A 21,625-nucleotide genomic window follows, 5' to 3' on the forward strand; every position below is an offset into this window, starting at 1 on the left:
GGATGCCATAATAAATAGAACACCAGGTATCATCCAGAGCATCTGATAATAGAGTCAGGACAATTTACAGAAATTACTTCTTTTTCTTAGCTTAACATAGAAATTCTTCGCCATCTCAAAAAGGTAAATCAAGCAACGACAAAAATATTTTACGTAGAAAAAATGAATATGCTTTGGTTCTTAATTGGTGCAAAATCAAACAAATGAATATGCAGTTGCCTATGCTCACCTATGACTGGCAACTCATACAACTAGCAGCAAAGGTTATGCGGATTACCAGTTCTACATGTTAAGTGCAACGAGCTACGGAGATAGCAGAAGAAAAACCTCGTAGAACATCGCACTTTCCAAACCTCATGGCATCAGTTCTGACTTGATGCAGGTTGCTGCAGTTGCATCATTCGAAAACTCACCGAAGATATTTATACAATCTTCCCATTTCTGTTGCTCCCTGGCTTCCCAATATCCACCGATATAACAGAAAGTACCATCTTCACTGTCCCTTTTAAACCATCTTGGTTGCCACCCACTTGCTTGCAATTTCCTTGACTGCACCAAAATCACAATTGCATGAATGCATGGTCAAAAAAAGTGATTATGCATAAAACCTACGGAAAGAGTTAGCCGATTCAAAATTCAATGAAAAAGAATGCTCATAATGCGGGAGGTACATTGATTATTGAGGGTGTTGAAAGAAATTTCATAATCCAGCAATTTTAAAAAAGAGAGAATTTGGGGGGAAACAATACTAAAAAGAGCAATTTTACTACTGCCTTGTCAAATTTTTGTTTTAATTACAACTACACTTCAAGCAATTTCACTATCGCCTTGTTAAAATTGTGATCTCAGAAAATTACCATTCGTTGCCGTTTCTCTAATCTCAACTTTTCTGCATTAGCCTTTCCATACTCTCCATTCTCAAGGTAGCGCTGATCCGGACGGAGTCGTGAATCAGTAGGTGGAAGTTTGCCCTTAATCAAAGACCATTTCACCATGAGAACACAAAAAATCAAGAGATACATATGAAAAAAAAATTAACAAGACAGTTGAAATGTGATGTCTACCTTCAGTTCTGATCTTAACTCATTTAGCGTAATAGCAAATGAGGTCAAGTTGTACCGTGTGGGTTCAGGAGGAGGCTTGTTCTTTTTCCATAATAAGTCAGCATTTTCGGTCGAAACAAATCTCTTGGTCTTTGCGATTTCATCACCTAGCAAATAGTACATGCTATCATCCCATTTTCCTACCAAACTGGCAACTTTTGTTCCCTCAATGTCCTCAACATAGCCTTGCACCTATGCAGAAAATTGCAGTTCCAGTGATGAGAAGAACTTGATAAATTTGGATCAAACACTAAAACCTAATCAAATTCATTCTGTACCTGGCGAGGATTCCAGTCAAGAAGCGACTGCTCTTTGAATTTTAGTTTACAAGAATACTGTCTGTTTCCTCGTATGTTCATTGTACCATGGTGATTGCAGTATAGCTTACCAAGGATCAAGTTATTGATAGTTGTAGTCACCTAAACAGATATCAGATGATGATTCTTTAATGGGATACAAAGTATTTTCAATTCTAAGGATGATGGTAATTACTGATGGCCTTTATGAATGTTTAGCGACACATGCAAAGTTGTTGTTCATACTAGATTGTCAGCTTATAAGTGATTTCACATTGCAAAGATTACCTTACTCCATTGAAATATTTCACCATCATCAAATTCCAATGTCAATAAACCAACAGGGTCTAGTTGTATGGATTGCCCCCAAAATTTATTCTTGAGATTACTGTCCCCCCAGAATTTCCAATTTTTGCCTTCACAATGGCAGGCAACGAGCATAGGATGGTGGCTAACCTAGTAAGGAGATAATAAACAATCGAAATTTCAGGTAATTTGCATACCAATGAATAAATAATGCAAGTACGTAAAAAAGAGTAGACCAAAACCGAGAGGTGATACAAATACATTAAGGCATAGCAAAAGTTTGCATCTCAATTAAGTAAATTGCACACAAGAAATAAGCACAATGGCATCTTACAAAAATCTTTTCATTTTCAAAATTTCAATTTCATTATCCTAAGTAGAAGTGTCATAATACCAAAGTTCTTTTGCATTGTGTATAAAAGTAATTAGATTTTCTTAAGATATGTTTTTCAAGATAAAATAAATGCCAGGAATAAGAATATTTATTATACAAGCAACAAAGTCTGACAAAGTAAAGAAAGTCATGTTGAAATGATTAATGAATAAGTGCAATTGTTTTAACGTAGTTAATTTTAAGTCCAGCAAATCTTGTTTCATACCTTATCCCTATCAGAGGAAGTGCCTCCAATAATCACTTATCCAAAGCTTATCAGACTATGCAGGCACAGAACAATTGGGCCCCAAAACATCATAGAGATATATAGCTACCCACATTTTTTACTAGCTCACACATGAATCGTCTGAATAGACAATATGTGAGTACAAATCCAGACATTGGCCAGGTGGATCACTAAAGCAGAACCCACATCAACATGGCAATGTAACTATTTAATGGCTTAGGCAACATAAATAGCTCACAGTATGAACCAAAAACTGTACATTTTTTCATTCGGACATTTCTTATCACTTTTACTAAGTTTTATGATGGAATAAGGTTTGATCCTATTCATGGGGATCCTGTAATATCACTCTTAGTTGGGCCAACTTAAGTATTGGAAGAGGTAACTTGAACAAAAGCTCATGAGTTCTCATTTCTGCAGAACTTTGTACAAATTATCTTAAGAAACCCCACCAATAGCACTATTGATCATAGCCGCACCACAAGAAGGATTCATTTCATCTATTAACTTCATCACTGGAAAGCTATAAGAATTTCCCCTGGGTGTTGTCTCTACTTTGGTAGACTCAACATCACTCCAAGTTCTATGACCATTATTTGACATCATCAGGCAGGTCTGGGTGTTTATACACTCCTAGTGATAACACTTTTGTTCTTACGGACTTCATTGAGTAAGTAGTATCTTGAACAAGACTTGGACTTCAATCACCTAGGTTTATATAATCTCATATGCTTCCCATGAGCAATATAAGATTGCAGTGGCTTAAAGAATCAAACCACATTGGAGTCACACCTGCATTATGCAATGCAATCCATTACTGCATTCATTTATGTCACCTCTTATGTTGCTGCTTTCTGAAATAATGCTCAAATCATTTTAAAACAGTAGCCGACCAAATCAACTACATGCAGTTAACAACGAAAGTTTTAACTAAATGTAGCATTACTATCTTGGATGGATTCGGACTACAAGAGAGAGGTGGAGGAAGGAAGAGCCCTCAAGTGTGTAGTAAGTCAAGTGTTTGGTACACATAAATCATAGTGTTACGAAGAGTTTTGCTGCGAGCAACTGCTCATAATTAGAGGTGTTAAAAAGACTGGGTCACCCAACAACTGATTGATGAAGCAAAAATCATAGATGATGAAGATACTGATGTCACAAGGGCTAGACCAATGCTAACACTTCCATATTTCAGAAATCTACCTTTTCAGAGAAGAAGCGGATTCCTTTTTCAGGGTAATCTGCTTCATAGGTCTCTCCTAGCAAAGGATTGAAAGGTTTGCAAAGGCGACCATCACAAGAAGAATATCCAGAGACTGCAAAGGCAGCTACTTTCAGAATTCTCAGGAGACTGTTTCCCTGAATTAAAAATTTCAGCAAAGAAGCAATGTTAGAATAATTCAGAATTGTGAAGATACAAGCAGCGCGCATGCCAACTTTCTTTCTAGAACAAAAAACTATATGCAAAAATTATTGTACCACTTGGAAAGTCACAAACAAGAAACACATCCTTAACTCGGTTATTTCATGCATATGAACTACATGGAGTTACTCCATGAAATAAAGGTGAAAAGATGCTATCAACTTAGTCACAGAGACACAGATAATTATAAATTTCTAACTTAGTCAACAATCAACAGTCATATATTACATATATGTTTGTCAAACTTATTTCCTTTAAAAAAAAGGCCTAACTTCATGTTAAACCTTCACATCATAGACTCCTAAGTGCTGCTTGCACACTCATCTGGGTCCTCTTTAGTTAGACTTAACCTTTTACCTATTCTCTCAATGACATTACTCATCTAAATGCTCTCCTATGTATAATCAGTATCTTGTATTTTGATTCCCAAGTTCATCATTGGCACAGTTAATTTTTGCCAACTACAGTTTATCAAATGCAAAATGCAAATATTTTCTAAGTCAGTAGCTGCTTTGCATGCATATGTTAATGGAATGGTGACATCGAATGTATGATGGTCTTTATCCCATTTCAGTTCCATCAAAATGCTCGATGGCCTTTATCAGTATCACTTCCACTTTTGTTTCTCTTCAGCGATCAGCTACATTGATTTATGTTGATGCATCACCTAAAAATTATCCGATTATTAGATTGGCAGCAAATTTTTCTTGCATCAAATGATCAATTCTGCTAATAAAAATTATTTGAACTTTCACTTTTTAGCAAGACAGACCTGATTGGTTTTACATGTTACACAAGTTCATCATGTGAGCTTGTTTAAATTCTCTTCAGCAAACAAAAAAAGGTTCATTGTATCAACAAAAGATTAATCAACACAAAACATCATGATCATCATATTGACGTTAATCCTTGATATATGATGAATCTTAACCAACAACATATAATGCATGAACCATACTTCCATAATTCTTATTTCTAGTATCATGGAGTCTGTTCAATTCATATTGGAACTGTTCTAACCCCCTTCCCTATTGGAACTGTTCTAACCCCCTTTCCTGACAATATAACAATTCTCACTTAATTTCTTATTGTGCACCCTACTCTTGTTCAAATGGCCGGATCTGAGTGCTTCGATCCACATTGCCTCCAAAGACTCACTGTCTCCAATAATTGCATGTAACACATGTAGAGTAATGGTCGGAAAGGAGAGCCTTGGCGCAACAATAATGTTGCTTCCATGTGACCTTGAGGTCACGGGTTCAAGTCGCGGAAACAGTCTCTTATAAAATGCAAGGTAAGGCGGCATACAATTGACCTAATGTGGGATCCCGCATAGGCAGGAGCTTCGTGGACTGGGTTGACCTTTAGAGTACCTGATTGGGTCAAAATAGAGCAGAGCTATCATTCATCGGGACACAATTTCACAACCTCAATTTATGGGATCTATAGTTTTTCCCTTTTTTTCTTTTATCCTAACTTTGCTTTATTTTTCTCAAACCTTTAGGGAGGCACCATCCTATATTAAGCATCAGTTGCTACTTCTAAAGAATCAGAGAGCATGAAAGATCACAGGATTTCTGTCAAAGATTTTTTGGATCCTCAATATCAGCCAACTGATTCATCATGGTCTTTGTTAGAGACATAGAGGTATTAGGTTAAAGGAGTCAGTGGAATAACGGGTTTAGTCCATCACTGACAAATTGAAATGCCTGGATCATCCAGTACTCCTCAACCAGTTAGTAGTCTATGGACACAAAACTTAAAAGATCTTGCAGAGAAAATGAACACTATCATGTAAAGAGATTAACCCAAAAAAAAAAAAAAGAGAACTGTTGCTCAGTAATGAAAACTGACATCACTGGCAGAGATGGCATCTATCACAAAGCTAATTAGGTTCTATTACAAAATTGATAACACCTTTCCAGCGAACAATCAAAAGTGAATAAAAAATAGACCTCACATCTAACAAGGGAGGGACCAATGTCTATAAAGATGAATTTTCTAAATTTGAAATAATGTATGAAATAACTTTTCTAGTTCCATAGGTGAGAAATATTTATATTGAGAACACACACAGAATAAAAAAAACAAAACAAAAAATCAAGATAATACACACACAAAGAATAAAACACACACAGAATAAAAAAACAAAAAAAAAAACAAAGATAATACACACACAGAATAAAAAAAACAAAACAAAAAATAAAGATAATAGTGGGACAAAATTGGACAAAATAGTAAACCCCTTTCTCTGTGAGACAATTTCTATTGATTTTAAAGATTGCTCTATCTTGCAAGATATTAATCAAATTAGGTATAGTATATCCTTGGCATTAAGAGCTAGAGAAAATGAAAAGTTTTGCTTCACTCAGAAAATGTGGTACAATACCTTTTTCCCATATTCATATGCTTCATCCAATAAAGATGAATATTCCAAATCTTCAAAACACTTCTGAAGTGAGGATAATGGCTCATTAAAGTAAACAGGAAGGCAAACCCTCGTAAGATCTTTTCCAACATTATCTTTAATCATTGACCAAAGGCTCACAGACTTCTCCTTCTCAATAGGATCTGGTAACTTTGTTCGCCGTCTGAGATCTAGAAACATGTTCTGAAATTCAGGATTTGCATCAAAATCCATTATGTTTGCATCATTAAGATTATCCTCAATTCTAGATGTTATATCAGAATTTTCTGCAGTTACAAGAGATGAACAGGCCAATATAGAATCATTGAAGCTCTCATTTGTATCAAAGAAGGGAAGTTCATCTTCGTCTGACAATTCATCAAACTCTTGCTTTTCCACATCATCTGATGACTCAGTTGTACTGTACTCTGATCAAGAAAGAGAATCATTAGTTAAGAAAAAAAAATACATTTCTAGAATTTGGAGAATCAAAAAGGACTCATGGCCATGGAGAACAAAAATCTGCATTTTGAAAATGCAGTATAGATAAGAAAAAGCTCAGTTAAGAGCCAGATTGAAAGTGAACTCAGTTAACGATTACAATTGAAGATAAATACATGCTAATGGGGCTAACTGTCACTTTGATAGCTTTATGAGAGTGAAGTATTGAAGGTAAAGGAGTAGGAAAAACAGTTGCACATTTTCGATATAGCATCAAGAAATGAATATGACCTCTCTTCCAAAGTTAAGCTAGCAGGAAACCTCAAAGCAAACATCTAAGCATTAGGATGCTAATGAATAATTAGAAAATAGAACTGATGATAAAAAGAACAACTTTTGCATAATTCTTTCATAGGAATGATACCAACAAAAATAACATAGGGAGTACCAATGAATTTTTCATGTCCGGAGCTTGAAAGGTCATACTTGGATAGATGCAATCGACCTTCACAACTTACCACATCTTCTGCATCAACTTCCTGCATATACAATAGATTATTCACAGAAACAGTGTATTTAACAATTCCTGGAATAAGCAAATTTCTTGTACAACCATTCTCTCTCTCTCTCTCTCTCAAATTGTAAATACCTTGAACATATTGTTGACATTTTTTCATCAAATTTCAATTACTATTATTCTATATTAAATAGTTCTATATGAAATATCAAATAGTTTTGGTAATTTCTACTTAATATATCAACAAGGAACCAATATGAGAGCTACAAGAAATTGATATTTCATACAAGGTTTACAGTACAAAACACATGAAATCTGGCATACAAATGTTTGCATTTCAAGTGCCGTGTGGATGCTATACCTTCATCAGTTTTTGGTCATTACTGCATTTAATCTCTGATATAGCATTCTATACAAAAACAAAATGGTGAAATTGGTAACAATGCAGTGGTCAATGTTTGACAATATCGATGATCATGTGGAAATTACATCCTAGTTATGGAACTACCAGAACATTATCATATTTTATTTATATAATGATAATTTGATCTGTTCATATGTATCACTTGCCTAACTAGACAGTCTCTAGATTTAACTCAAATCAACATTCAATTTGTAAAAGCATGCAAGTGAATGTATTCACTAAATTTGCAGGAGATCTGTTGTAAAAAGTACCTCTATCTGTTGATGAAATATATGGATAGAATTCAGATGGTCTTCCAATTGATGCTTCAGTAATCTATGGTACTCGGCAAACTCTGAATGCATAATCTGCTCACAGTCGCTGATGAGTGCTTCATCTAATCCTTCATCATGCATGTGATTTCTAAGCTTTTGAGTTGAAATCAGCACATCGTTTTGCAAGAAAGGTGCTCCTTTAACTATGGAAGTTTCTTTTATTGCACAAACCAACGCATGAATCCAGACAACACGATCTATGCTGGAATCAGTCCTCAAATGAAGTGTTTTTGTTGGACAAAATATATAAAATCTTCGGCCGTCAGTCTTACTTTCACGAAATGAAGAGATCTAAGAGGTGTTCAAAATAATATTAATTAGAATATTAGAGAGGATTTGCTTCTTATTAACATAGCATGCTCAAGACACTGTTACTATAACAAGTTGATATAGCTTTAAATCACATAAATGCCTATCAGCAGACATGGTATATTGTCTCCATGTTGCACTTCATTTAACGGAGATATAATCACATGTTCCATCGAATAATTCAGCATGCACTCCTTGACTATTCACAATCTGAGCCACGATATATGCAACAAAGAATTCTATGAATTTAGAAAAAGGGAATAGCTATTGCAAATGATATAAAGGTCAAAAAGATATCAAAGATAGCAGTTCACAATAATTGTAAATCACACACACAAAAAAAAAGATAGCTTTACAACATATGAATCTAAAAACATGTCCTATCAACTTCTACAAATTAAGCCATATGCAGCACTCCATCTGACAAAGCTGGAACATGACCAGAGAAACAAATGCTTAATAGACCATGAAAAAAATAATACATGACACTAGGTTATCAGTATCAGATAGATTGTAAGAACATGATCAGATGAACAGTCATCATTAGAATATCTTTCTAAAGAGAATTTAAATTCCCACCAACTCCAACTTTTGTGAAACATGCAAGAAATGATAATAAATAGAGGATATACAATCATGACAATGGTCCTAAATAAAACTCAAAGTCAACAGGTCTGGCATGCAACAACTGCTACACCCGGTTGACTCACAATTCAGTTGCAAACAGTACACATATTAGGAATTCAAAAGAGAAGAAAATGTATATTTAATTATATGCAACTGCAAGAATCTGGCTGAACATGCAAAATAAGCAGATAGATGCAAAGCATATACATTTACACAGTCTATGCTTAACCACAGAAGCACCATGTATGTTAGCACATTCCAATAAGAACAACTAAGTGGGCATGTATTGTATTGGTTAAACTGCAGAAACATCAAATATTCTAGCATATTCTTATAAATAATTCAAGCAGTTTAACGATAAAGTGATTTAGCATCCATAGACATCTCATAGTTTATTATTCATTCCCTAGTACAATTGATCGATCCAATATAAAATATGAATGTTTTGTGCAATAGTGTTATCATATAAATTAATACGATAAAACAACTTCACAGTAAACTAAATGGAATAAGTATCTTAACTGCCCATCCAATTGTGTAAGGAGTAAAAAAACAAAGAACTCCCAAACACTTCAGCATCCCATCCATCACTAATACCTATCTAAATCTCATAATGGAAAATTTTTAGTAGATTCAAAAAGAAAGTCATGAGAGATAACATGATAAAGCGCAAGGTTCCTTATTTTAATTTCAATAAAATACAGGTAAAAATGGGCCAGAAAAATTTGAATTTCCAACTGGAAAGATCAAGCAAATTAATGTTACTTTCAGATGTCAGCATGAAGATTATAATTCTAGACCTTGGACCAGAACTGGCATACCACTCTAATTTTCCAAGTTACAGAACAGAAGTACTTGGACTTCAAATCCCCCTCATGAAACGATTTCTAGCTCCTCTCAATCATGAAAGTTAATGTTACCAAGAGTTGGTACCCTAAAGTCCCGGGATTGCTAAAACTATCAGTCATATGCTACAATCGCAGTCAAAAAAAATTTAAAAGAATAAATGCTGGAACGCCCAGCCCCCCATGACGTATATTGAGACATTAATCTACAAGAAAGGGAGACAGCTACAGCTGGTAGAGTAGTCGTACTGCGCACCGCGAAGAAAGCAGCGAGCTGTTTAGGTGTACTAATAAGGGATCGTTTCAAAGTTCAGGTCACGCCCCTGTGCCGTCTACAGAAGAATAAAAATGAAGCATAATGGCAAAAAATTGATACGCGTTTGTCGCAGGTGAAAATTTTCGCAGTGGGAAGACACCTCAAGGTCGTTTTTTTTTCCTCTTCCAAAACACCAAAAACAAAGAAGGCAAAGTATACAAGAGGAAAATTATGAAATCAAAGCATAAAGATCAAACGATGAGAAAGAAGCAACTCACTTAACCAATAACGAAAAGGAAGACAAGTCTTTACTCTCATCAGCTACTCGATTGACAACACATGGATGAGCAAGGAACAGCTATAAGAATCAGAGAAAGCCATGAGATAAAGGAAAATACGAGAACGGAGTAACAACGCATGAGAAGACACAAAAGCAAAGCAGAACCGTACATCTGCTCCCAAACTTCAAAGAATCCAACTACTGGAACCTAAATCCAGCTGTCTTCCGAGGGTTCTGGCAAGAACAGAAGCCGTGTGGGGGGTCGCAGCGGCTCGCCCGCTCACCAAGTATTCGTAAATAACCCCGCGGTGCCGCAAAAAATCCCTCTTTGACCTACATAAGAAGAAAAGAACCAGCCATCGCCTCACACAAGCAAACAAAATCGCGCGTTAGTGTTCGCGCCCTTCTATCCGCTCCCTCTTCTCCTACTCACCCTCTTCTTCCTCATCCAGGTCCATCAACTTCTCAAAAATCAAAGTTCCTCCTGGTTAACGATGCACCGAGAGAGCAACAGTGACACAGACGACAGCGTACTCGAGCGGGCAACTAGTGCCCAAGAGTCCTGGTTTCTCACCGATTCTGTGCCCACGAAGATTGTAATTTATGTAGGCATCATCTTCACCGTCTGTTTAGCTAACATTTCCATGTGTTTAATTTTTATATTTAATAAGTCGACGCCGTAAGATATGGTCAAAAGAAAAACATCAATTACAAAATTAAACTGATAATCTAGTCAATTGAGCTCAACGAATTTAAATTCTTTGAGATCAAATTCAAACGATAAAAACAATAATATATGGAAGAACAGCTTTCTGAAACTCTGAAAATTTTATAGCGAAATCCAATGGCTTTTGCTCACCATAAGACGAACGACGCGAACCGGCTTTTGGGCCTTCCGGCACCCAGTAGAAGCGGCTGCGGCGGCGCTACCGATGAGGCGGACGCCTCGGCCCGCAGGGACCCAGGTCGGATCCCGCCGCCGGATCTTCGAGTAAGTGAGGACGCCGCCCTCGAGCGAGAACCACCGGTGCCTCCATCCCTTTCCTATGTTGGTCCACTTGCAGAGCACCCCGGCGACGGCGTCATACGATGAGGGCGACTCGCATCCCTTGGAGTCTTCCTGCTGGAACGACGGCCCAGGCGATCGGCCGCCGAAGCTGGGCCAGTCAATGGAGATGCAGCAGAGGGGGTGGCGCAGCTCAGCGATCCCCATCGCCAACACCCGGAATCGCCCCGGTCGCCGATCGAAACGAGCCTTTTGCGAGCGGCTTCGGGCGCGACGCTACTTATAGCGCCAGCGGCTGCGGTGACGCGCTGAAGTGCGATAGGTACACCGTGCGCGTGGAAGTTTGCTATGTGGCACGGAATTAGGGATCAAAATAATGGAAACATTGCAATTCCGTCCATAATTTCTATAATTGCGAAAAGTACCCTTATAAAATTCTAATATCACCAAATACCATCTGAATATCTCATTCTTTTATCTTTTCAATCCCACCCCCCAAAAGCATTCAGCATGAGAGACGGCCAATTCAACGTACGTAGGAAACTTCCGGTGCCGAGACAGATGCCCGGGGCAGTGACACAGGCCAATTAAAAACCCCACTGTTTGCTTTAATTTAACTTGGGCAGCCACGGGAGGGATGAGAGAAAAAGTGTCCCTTGTTGCTTTGCCGCATGACACATATAAATACAGCTCCATCTTCCCCAACCCGACCCATGTGCCATTGTCATCATTTTTTAAAATTTTATTTTTACTTTGCTCAACTCTAGTTCAGTCGATAGCTTGCATTGTCCTGCTGCGAGATGCAAAGGGCCCTGTGTGTTTGGTACTCCAAAACCTCCCAAAGCTTCTCTCTTTCAGAATTAATTAAATATGTTTAGGATTGCACATGAGTATGTGTAGGCTCAGTTTAATCATAATCAATCATATACATTTTGGGGCAGAGACGACAGCTCCGCGTGGGTTGCATGGACTTGGCCATGCTCGTGCCTTGGAAATATATGCCTACGAGTTTGATTATCTTTGTCAATCACGTTGAGTAATGGCTTCACGCTCGGCGCCCTAATTGTCTTTCTTGTTCAGGGAGCGCCGCACCCTGATTATATTATATCATCTTCAGCTTGTCATCCATCTGAACAGTGAGTGGACTATTGCGAGATTAGCTTTAGTAATTAATTAGATCCCACTGCATAGTTTAGTAGTACTGCCCTCAGACGCAGTGGTGGTGGATGGTCATGTCATGTTTAATGTAAAGGTGTCTGTGATCTATAGAAGTCATTTGAAGCGGCACAAATTTCTTGCAAAAAGTTAAGCTTGAAAGTTGTCTGATAATGGATGGTTCTGCATGCACGTATAGCTGATGCTACTAGCTATTCATGTTGCATGCTCCTAATTATTGAGGATTGACTAGCATTGCAGCCACCATGTTAGCTAGGGATACAACAAAAACCGGCCTTGTAGATCTATGGGGCAACTACATTGCATCTTCGCTGTCATGGACGGCTTCTCCTTCACTAGCTGCCATTCTCGGGTCCTTGGCTGCTGTTACACCAAAAGCAACGATGTGCCAAACTAAACATGATAGATAGCTCGCCAATTACTTTCAGTTCTTAGGAACGCAAGCAAGCTATACTGCTATAGCTAGCTAAATAACTTAATTGAGATATAATGTTACAACTAATTAAGTCTAGTTTCGTTAATTAATTATTTCTTTTCCAATTAATAATTACAGTTGTCAATTATTAGGGATTGGATTAATGAGTTTAGTCTTATGTAAATTAATTAAATCAATAGTTCTAGTAGTCTTAATTAGACTACTGTAGATACTTGTAATGCATGGTTATCTATCTCATTGATGAGAACTACCTTTTAAGGGTTATAGTTTTCGAAGAATGCTGCTCCTCGTCCACATCATCGTCAACTTATCCTCATGGGATGTTGGTCGCGGTAGTCGCACCTTCATGCAAGCAATAGACCTCATGACGGTGCCTGCCGACCAAGTTCACTGTCATGTTCTCACATGATTAGTCGCCTCCCCCCCGCAATGGCGACTTCAAACTTTATGTTCATCTATTTGGCCCTTAGCTAGTGGACTCGCACCATATATACTTCTTTGCGCACAATCAAAATCAACACGTATAGTACCGCTCTATCCCTTACCAACTTAGGCACCATTTAAAGAGTCACCTACATTCATTCATTGCCACCCACAACCTTCGCAAGTTCTTGCAAAATGCATGCGTAATTAATTACTTAAGCGTTTTAGATATCATAACAAATACAATTTCTTCCTAAATTGATTTCTAAAGTAGCACGTACAAGTTTGTCACTCGGAGCTTCTCCCATATCAATTTCCAAAATGACTACTTAGCACTCCACCCAACCCAACACTGGCATCATGCACCCAACCTCTGCCTATAATTTTACCATGCATGTTCCAACTATTTTCAAGATCTGTCTATTCCTCTGTCGTGTGCTTTATTTATTAACTCATTAAACTTTATTTTACTTGTGTGAATATTATATTTTGGTTTTATTATTGTTTTGCTCATGGGAATTTTACATACTTTATATATTCATGTAATAATAATCTCATTAAACAAAAGAAAAGTATTGAATACCAATGGGTCCTACAATGAATCGATCCTAACTGATCAGAGACTACAACAATCATTTGTACAGTTCGTTAAACAGAGCATTGAAGAATCAAACTGTGTCAGCAGGAGCTCAAATGTTGCCATTATTTACCTACGGAAATTGACAGGTCGTAGAAGCCATAAAGCAAAATAGTAAGATACCATGCCGGATAGTGTTTACCTTGACGCAGCGCCTGGAATCAATCGGCTAAAAAGGCAAATTGATTGATTAATTACCCTTTCTCTGATGAAGATGGATGGATGAACATATGCAACCTCTTTCTCGCTCTTTTTTTTTTTTTCTTTTGTTTTCTTTTCTTTTTTCTTAGTGAAATTTCTCCTTAATTATCTGCAATCTGCATTGGATGCTTTCCTGGAAACATGACACCAGCGACTACATCAAGTTTGCATGTCAGGAATCTGAAAAGGAGGATGCTCGAGGGGCACTTTACAGCACCGACTATAGTGTGACATGGATCATCAACAATAGCTGAAAAGGAGACGTTGAACGGCAATTCCTCGGCCGCCTATTCCATTGGTTCATCACCACCCCTATGAACACACACAGCTGATATTTCTAGACGTATTTGGAATCTACAAAATGTTTATTTAATATGGATTTAATATGTCATTGATCATATGATAATTTAGTTAACCTTGATAGCAAATGAATGACATATTTAAGAGAGGAATAATTGTTAGGTGTTTGTTTCGATTAGTATATAGACTTGTTAAAATCAAAACTGAGGAAAAGAGCTACAAGTAAATTGACCGTTTGCTAATAAACTCAGTATCATTCATTTATATTCATTCGATAATGAAAAATATATAATACAAATAAAGTTGAAACCATGATCACTAATGAGCTCGAATCATTGATGTTCATGAATAAATCGAGTGAACAATTCATAAATAAACACACTCTTTAACTTGTCCAAATTTTAATTATAAATTTATTTGTTTTATTTTTATTCAAATGCATGAAAATAATAATATATAAATCTTTATAATATTAAATTATATGAATTATTAAAAATTAGGACATAATTATATACTCATATATTAAATTAATATTTTACCTAAATTATAAAAACAAAAATATCATTAATTAACTAGATAAAACACTCTAGCTCAATAGACTTTTAATAAACAAACCTAAAAAGAAAATGAACAAACCAAAACCAGTCAAGCTCAGGCTCAGTTCATTTATAACCCTATAAAGGAATATAAATTTATTAAAAATAATAGAGCTTGAAAATCATTTAGCAATTAAAAAAAAGGAAAGAATGGTGATACGTATCTGCCTTCATGAAATCAAAATTGTGAATTTATAGTCTCATACCAGCGTGATGCTAATCTGCATACTCGGCGAATGCTCTTGTTCAAGATCAACAATCATCTAGTTAGTATATTATAACTTCACAGTAGGAAACATGTTAGAGGCCTTCACACTAACTCGACAGAATTTTGAGATTTTATATATCAAAGATCATATCTGGTTCAATTAATATGATATGTTGATGCAATTTAAGATCGTGACCGAAGGCTACACTTAGAAAGCAAATTCCAGCCACCTCAAGTTTCTTCTACAAGGATCTCATTAGCTCCCCTCTAAAGCAGGTCTTGATCTCGTTAGTCATTAATAAGATGTTCCTGTGTAATGTTGAATCATAAACCTTGGCGCATATGGGGGTAGCAACAACTATATATGCTACTCGTATCTTCACTTCTAACTTTCTGTGAAACATTAATTAGCATGAATCAATAAAAATACATAGCAACTGTGAAATCATTATATTTTCTAAAAAAAGAATAAAAAATCGTTATTTACTACAAACTAAATTTCACATTGCATGTATGGTTCACAAAACAGTAGCTAAATGTGTCATAAGTTTTGCATGTGAGAAGCTGCTGGATTGTTTGGCCTAATAGTTAGCCTACAATACAACAAATATTTATCATGATGTATCCCTATTATGTTGAATAGTTTCTAGGCTACTGCCTGTTTCTCTTATGAATAGGGGATCCAAAAGCATACTACTAGATAGAACAAACAAAATGTGGGCGAAGAAATTGTTGGAAGTCTGTCAACAAGTCCTCCGAGGTTTTGAGATAGGCATACTATGCTAAACTAACCAAAGGATTTGCAAATAGCATGTTGCAGTTTTCTACTAACAAATGTCATAAGAATCTTCACCACTACATATAACTGCGTAGAAGAGAGAAGAGAAAAATATAAATCAGAACTTGAGTCGACTATAGTTTTGAAATAAAAAATCCATAATTGCAAGTTCATAAATACCTGAAACCATCAACACCCTCTACCTATGTTATAAGGCCTTGAACGTCTACTTCTAATAGGAATTAAACAATTTCCCTCTGAAATTCTGCTAGACTGATTCAGTTCATACTTAATGGCATAAAGATCTTCACATATTTCATGCCTTGAAAGAGATACAATTCCTGGCAATATATCCTTCTGAAAATCCCTTAGTCCCCTTCGTAGCCTATACCCACTTCCATCCTTCCTACTATCTTTGTCTATTAGTTTGTCACAGACTGAGCTTCCATCATCTCTGATTTCCTTTAGCTTCAAAGTTATTGTCTCAAAAGAATCAGAAGACTGTGGTTGATCCATGCCTTGTTCAGACTCAGATTCAATCTTTCTGTTACTCATTAGACGGTCCACAGTGTATAATGGTTTCTTTGAAGAAATAGATACAAGAGTCTTTGCTGCTTTGGCAACAATATGATCCATCAGTGGCACTTGAGTTAGTCTTTGATCTAAATACTCTTTAGGTTGGGATGTACAGAAATGACATGTTCTATCCTCTATGCCCAAGAATGGTTCAGACTCTTCAAAAGGTGGAATTTCATTGCTGGGAATATTTTCAGGAACTACCAAATCTAATTCAATTGCAGAATTTGCTGAATTGGAGACAACTACATGCTTTGCTACACATCCATTCTCTGAGGTGCATTCAAAGTGATTGTTCTCGGTCACATCACGGGACTCGGGTTCATCTTGTTGCTCTCCATGTGCAACTTTGGCGTGACTTGATAAGGTATCTTCTTCACTTTCTTCTTTATGTAACATTTTCTCTTCCAAACGTCCTGTATTTGGTGGCAAATTGGTACTCTCAGCTGGTGCATGTAAGCAATCATTTTCAAAATAACTGCAGGAAATAGGAACCATACTTCTGCTATCAGAAATAATTGGCTGGTCCAATAATGAAAAAGTACTTCCTTTTCCAGGTTTACATAACTCTTCAATTATTGGTACATCTGCAGCGTGCTGAGTTATGATCCCGTGGGCATTAGAAATACTTTCAACCAAATCATTGCAACATGCCTCAGGACTCTTGATGCTGGATCTGAGAAATTCATCATCTACACCTTGGTAATTCATATGATATATGGCATCACTAGTCTGTACAGAAGTTTGTGCTGAACAAGGACGAGAGACTTTAATATCATGATGCAATGAGCTGGCATTCCTTTGACTTGAATTTCTCAAATCAGGTGATAGAAACCCGGGCTGCACCATGCTGGTCAATCCTTTCGAGTATTCAACATTTGATACACTCAAATCAGCTCCAGGGAGAATAATTGTAGATTTTGGGGATGGTGAAGTTGATGATTCCACAGAATCTGGAAAACCATTAACAAACTCATCATCTTGGGCTATATTCAGGTCTATAAAAGTAAGTTTGTATTTTGATCGTTGCTTCTCAGTTGACGAATTAACAAATTGAGATCCTCCATGTTCTTCTAATCCTGATTATGCCAAGAAGAGCTGGATTAATATACAGAACACTGACAGTTAATTTTCAAAGCAAAGAAACTTCAATGGTCATCTTGAAAATGAAAATCCTTCTGGATGCCCATAAAAAATTCACAAACTATATTTGATTTCCAAAACATAAAAAATGAAAACTAGGAAACTATCTGCTAGAAAATTGATAGATGACTCCACAACAGATATGCCATGACAAACATATCTTTCCAAAACAGTATGTTGATCAACCTTCAAGTAAGCAGAAAACCAGCTAATGCTTGCAAACACAAATGAAAAAGCATCAAACAGCATGATCTTTTCCAGATAATTCTTTTCTTTCTCAAAAGCAATTCAAAAGGAGTAGTCTTGTTACACCTAAAGATCATATTAAACCATGTAAATTTTTTATTAACAACTGCAAACAGAAACTTCCATAGTTTATTAAACTTGAAGTTTTTGTGTAACAACATAGATTCTCATACTTCGAAGTGCATGCATCAAATAAATATTACATAATGCATTACCTAATGTTTGTCACATGTCCTAGACTCATGTTGGATATATAAAGAAGTAGATATAAATTTATTCAAGCGATTAATCACATCTATCAAGCACAAGTTTTAGCCAATAGACAGGGAAACTAAGGGAAATGAAAGAGAAGAGAGAAAGGAAAGAATAAATGGAAGATTTCAAGAAATAAAAGAGTTAATTTCAAGCTTATATAGAGCACTTAGATAACCATACATTGGTAGAGCTTAATGAGAGCAGAGTTAATTCTATCACTATACTAAACTCCTTTTAAGATATTACATCTATCCAACAAATTGACTCACATTAGTACTTCTTTGACCCCCACCAAATTCAAACTGAAATTCCTCTCCTACTAGTTGACTCGGATGAACAAGCTGAATGAAAATTTAACCCAAGTACTGTTACCAAATTCTACAACAGCTTTTGCCACAACTAATCAATGAGATTTGCTCCTTAGGTTGGTGGCTTATTTAGTGTTAGGAATTATAATCAACATCAAACAGAGCATAAGCATATAGTTTCAGTCCGTAGCTATAACTAGAATGAGTGCCATATGAATAACAAGAGATGACATCTAGCCTCCTAATGCTAGATCTAGTCATTCATTGATACAACTAACTCAAATTCAATCCTTCATTGAACTAGCTCAAATTGAATGACTCACCTACATCTGAGTTGATGAATTTAATGTTTCTCCATTTGTTAGTCAAATTTTCTGTATGTAAAAACTTCTCCAACGGCGTACAACCAGACTCATTCAACATTCTAATTTTCAAAGATGGGATATATGAAGCAGTAGCTTGAGAATGAGTCTTCTTCTTCTTATTTGCATCTTCCACCACTTTTAACTCTGATGCCTTATTGACCTTAGCCTCTGTAGTACTGAAGTTGACTTTGACATGCCTTGTACTAAAAGCATATTGATAGGTACCAGACCTAGTTTCTTCTGTCGACGCATTTACAATTTCATCGGAAGAATCGCTAACAAACTCAACTAAATCTACCTGCACAACAGAATCCAATCAGGAATAATTCAAGAATTTACTAACAGATATCTCAGATAAGGCGTTCAGACTGTGTAGATGTCATAGCCCGCAGATCTCACCACAGGCACCTCATCATGAACTGAATTGGTTCGACTCCAGCGAACCTCATTCATCAATCTTTTCTGAGTCCAATAGAGGCGATGAAGTTCCCGCACCTACGGATCAAAAACCACGCAACCGTCCATAATTTAACAATCAACAACAAAAAAAAGGGAGGGGGGAGGAGGTGGGTATTATACTCGCGATGAATCGTATCTATAACCCAAAAGGATAGCAAAACTTAAAACCTGATGCTTGAAGAGGATCTCGTGCTGAAGCATGGCGTACTTCAATCCCTCCTTCACGTGTTCTCCGTACTCCGGAGGTGGAGTGAGGTTTAGGTTTAAATCTCCTCTCCTTGACGCCATCGCCATCGCCGTCATGCCACCAATGTTCACTCCTTGACGCCTAATTCACGACTTCTCACAAACCTAGGCACAAAGACCACGTACATTAATCAAACGACAGACTCTGACATAACATTCTTCAAACAAAACAAGCAACCACCGACCATGGAAGGAGTCCAAGATTCGCATATAAATGGGATTACAGAACTAGAAAAAAATGAAGTTGGTAGAGAAAAAAACAAAAGGAGTTGTGGAAACTAAACTAGTGTTACCTCTCTTCCCCCTTTTGAATTTGATTGTCATCCTTCTGAAACTAATGTTCTTTCTGGCCCAACTGCCTCGACCTCGGCATCTTCTGCTCTAATCTAATGTCGAGATCATTGCCAAAAGCAACGTCAAACAGACAGAAAGCATACAGACAGAAGGAGCGAGAGAGTGGATACAAACATGACAAGATTGTCCGGCGGCGGCAGCAAGCTCGTCTACATCTGCTGCCGTTGTGCTCGCTGCAATTCCACTTCCACTCCAGAGACTCAAGAGAGGGGCATTGTCGGCTCTTTGGAACAGTGTGTAGCAGCGACTGGGTTCGTCGTGCCCTCGCCGTCCGCACGCCTCGGCCCCGCCCCGCCCCGCCCTTTCTCAGGGGGATTTGGATCGGGATCTCCTTCTAATCGCGATATTATCGCTGCTGATATCGAGAAGGGCGGAGCATCTTGTAATTAAAACGAACGTTGCTCTTTCGCAATCTCACACTGTGGCACACACCCAAGTATTAAAAAAAAAAGAAGAAGAAGAAGAGGTGAATGGACAATTATACCCTTCAGACATGTTTGTTGCCGACTTCATTCGGCGATCGATGTTTAGTCAGACAAAAGCCTTGAAACTTTAAGATTCGTCCAGACATTAATCGAATCAGGCGGATAACGACAAAGATATTTCGAACCCAAATTCCATAGGGAGGCTTCTCCTCGGACCGCCCCGTCGACCGTTTGACTGACCTTCAACGGTTCAGATTGCAAGACCGATAGAACATCTTTGTACATGGCAAATATTTGCAATAGGTTCGTGTCATGTTCCGTTAGGATCAAATTATTATTATTCTTAAGCAAGTTGCAACTGAAATCTAAGAAAAGTCCCCATAAGCAAATGAGAGGACCGGTCTCAGGCGCAAAATGTAGTACGGGCAGAGTTCAGGCCCTATCAAAATAAAAAATAAAATAAATACTCAATCCTAAATGTTCCTTTCGCTCTCCACAGCAAGCTATGCTAAATAAGGAAGCTCAATCAAAATTAATCATAAACTCTATTTTATCTATTTTCATAAAAACAGATGGCATGACCGACAAGCACATAGTGATTGTATTTAGCTAGGCGACATGAACACGCAAGGGCAGAGCCACATCTTACGGTCTATTGGAAAGAGATTATTAGAGTTTACTTAAAAAATTACATATATTTTATGATAAAATATACCGCGAAAGTGAAAAAGATTTTACGCATCCCATATCAATAAGATTATATACGTGGAAGATATAATCATAAATCAAAATAAATTTACAAGTAATATATTTCTTATGACGTTTAGAAGAAAAGATATTAATTATCAAGTTTCATAAGACTTGTCTCTATTTTTAGCGTCCACATTGAGTTATCTTCAAGACGACTTTACAAGTAACAAGTTGTCTCTCTATTTTTAGCGTCCACATTGAGTTATCTTCAAGATGACTTTACAAGTAACAAGTTGTCTCTCTACTTAGTATTAGCCAAATCAAGGAGACAATGCAAGAGAAGAAATAGAGTCGGCAGCACAAGATGAAATCGGCAACACAAGGTGGATGGCTGGCCAACTATTGGACGACACATGAAGATCCGACAACACACGAGAGAAGCCAGAGGAAAAATGAACCGACCAACAATTTTGGCCAGCAGTAGAAGGAGAGGGTAGCGGGTTTGGTTAGGCAATGACATAAGCAAGAGGAGAAAAAAACTAAAAAACTCTCACTACAAGAAAAAAGCTAATAGACAACGCTTTTAAAACATTGTCTTTGTGTCTGAAAAAACGTTGTTAAAGGCACTG

General features: G+C 37.1%; 2 protein-coding genes across 6 annotated transcripts; both read right to left on the minus strand.

Moving 5' to 3' along the window:
• Window positions 1-11: 11 nt before the first annotated feature.
• Window positions 12-11,509, minus strand: LOC122000914 (oxysterol-binding protein-related protein 2A-like). Of its 3 annotated transcripts, XM_042555416.1 has the most exons (12): window positions 10,602-10,873; window positions 10,339-10,501; window positions 10,167-10,246; window positions 7,789-8,142; window positions 7,045-7,135; window positions 6,138-6,583; window positions 3,529-3,684; window positions 1,688-1,855; window positions 1,382-1,522; window positions 1,065-1,295; window positions 858-971; window positions 12-549 (listed from the first exon to the last, which is right to left on the minus strand). In XM_042555416.1, exons 4-12 carry the CDS (start codon window positions 7,930-7,932, stop codon window positions 355-357), a joined length of 1,686 nt encoding a protein of 561 aa, XP_042411350.1. In that variant the 5' UTR covers window positions 7,933-8,142; window positions 10,167-10,246; window positions 10,339-10,501; window positions 10,602-10,873; the 3' UTR covers window positions 12-354. The 3 variants fall into 3 exon arrangements, with proteins under 3 accessions (XP_042411350.1, XP_042411349.1, XP_042411348.1); XM_042555415.1 differs by having other exon boundaries at window positions 10,339-10,873; XM_042555414.1 differs by lacking the exons at window positions 10,167-10,246; window positions 10,339-10,501; window positions 10,602-10,873 and adding an exon at window positions 11,028-11,509.
• Window positions 11,510-15,166: 3,657 nt separating this feature from the next.
• LOC122000916 lies at window positions 15,167-20,298 on the minus strand. Of its 3 annotated transcripts, none has more exons than XM_042555419.1 (7): window positions 19,996-20,298; window positions 19,821-19,913; window positions 19,450-19,632; window positions 19,231-19,317; window positions 18,781-19,120; window positions 16,110-17,584; window positions 15,167-15,544 (listed from the first exon to the last, which is right to left on the minus strand). In XM_042555419.1, the coding sequence occupies exons 3-6, from the start codon at window positions 19,582-19,584 to the stop codon at window positions 16,119-16,121; spliced, it is 2,028 nt and encodes a 675-aa protein (XP_042411353.1). In that variant the 5' UTR covers window positions 19,585-19,632; window positions 19,821-19,913; window positions 19,996-20,298; the 3' UTR covers window positions 15,167-15,544; window positions 16,110-16,118. The 3 variants fall into 3 exon arrangements, with proteins under 3 accessions (XP_042411353.1, XP_042411352.1, XP_042411351.1); XM_042555418.1 differs by having other exon boundaries at window positions 19,222-19,317; XM_042555417.1 differs by having other exon boundaries at window positions 19,192-19,317.
• Between the last annotated feature and the right edge of the window lie 1,327 nt (window positions 20,299-21,625).

Source organism: Zingiber officinale, chromosome 7A, assembly GCF_018446385.1.
Source record: "Zingiber officinale cultivar Zhangliang chromosome 7A, Zo_v1.1, whole genome shotgun sequence".
Classification (NCBI taxonomy): Eukaryota; Viridiplantae; Streptophyta; class Magnoliopsida; order Zingiberales; family Zingiberaceae; genus Zingiber; species Zingiber officinale.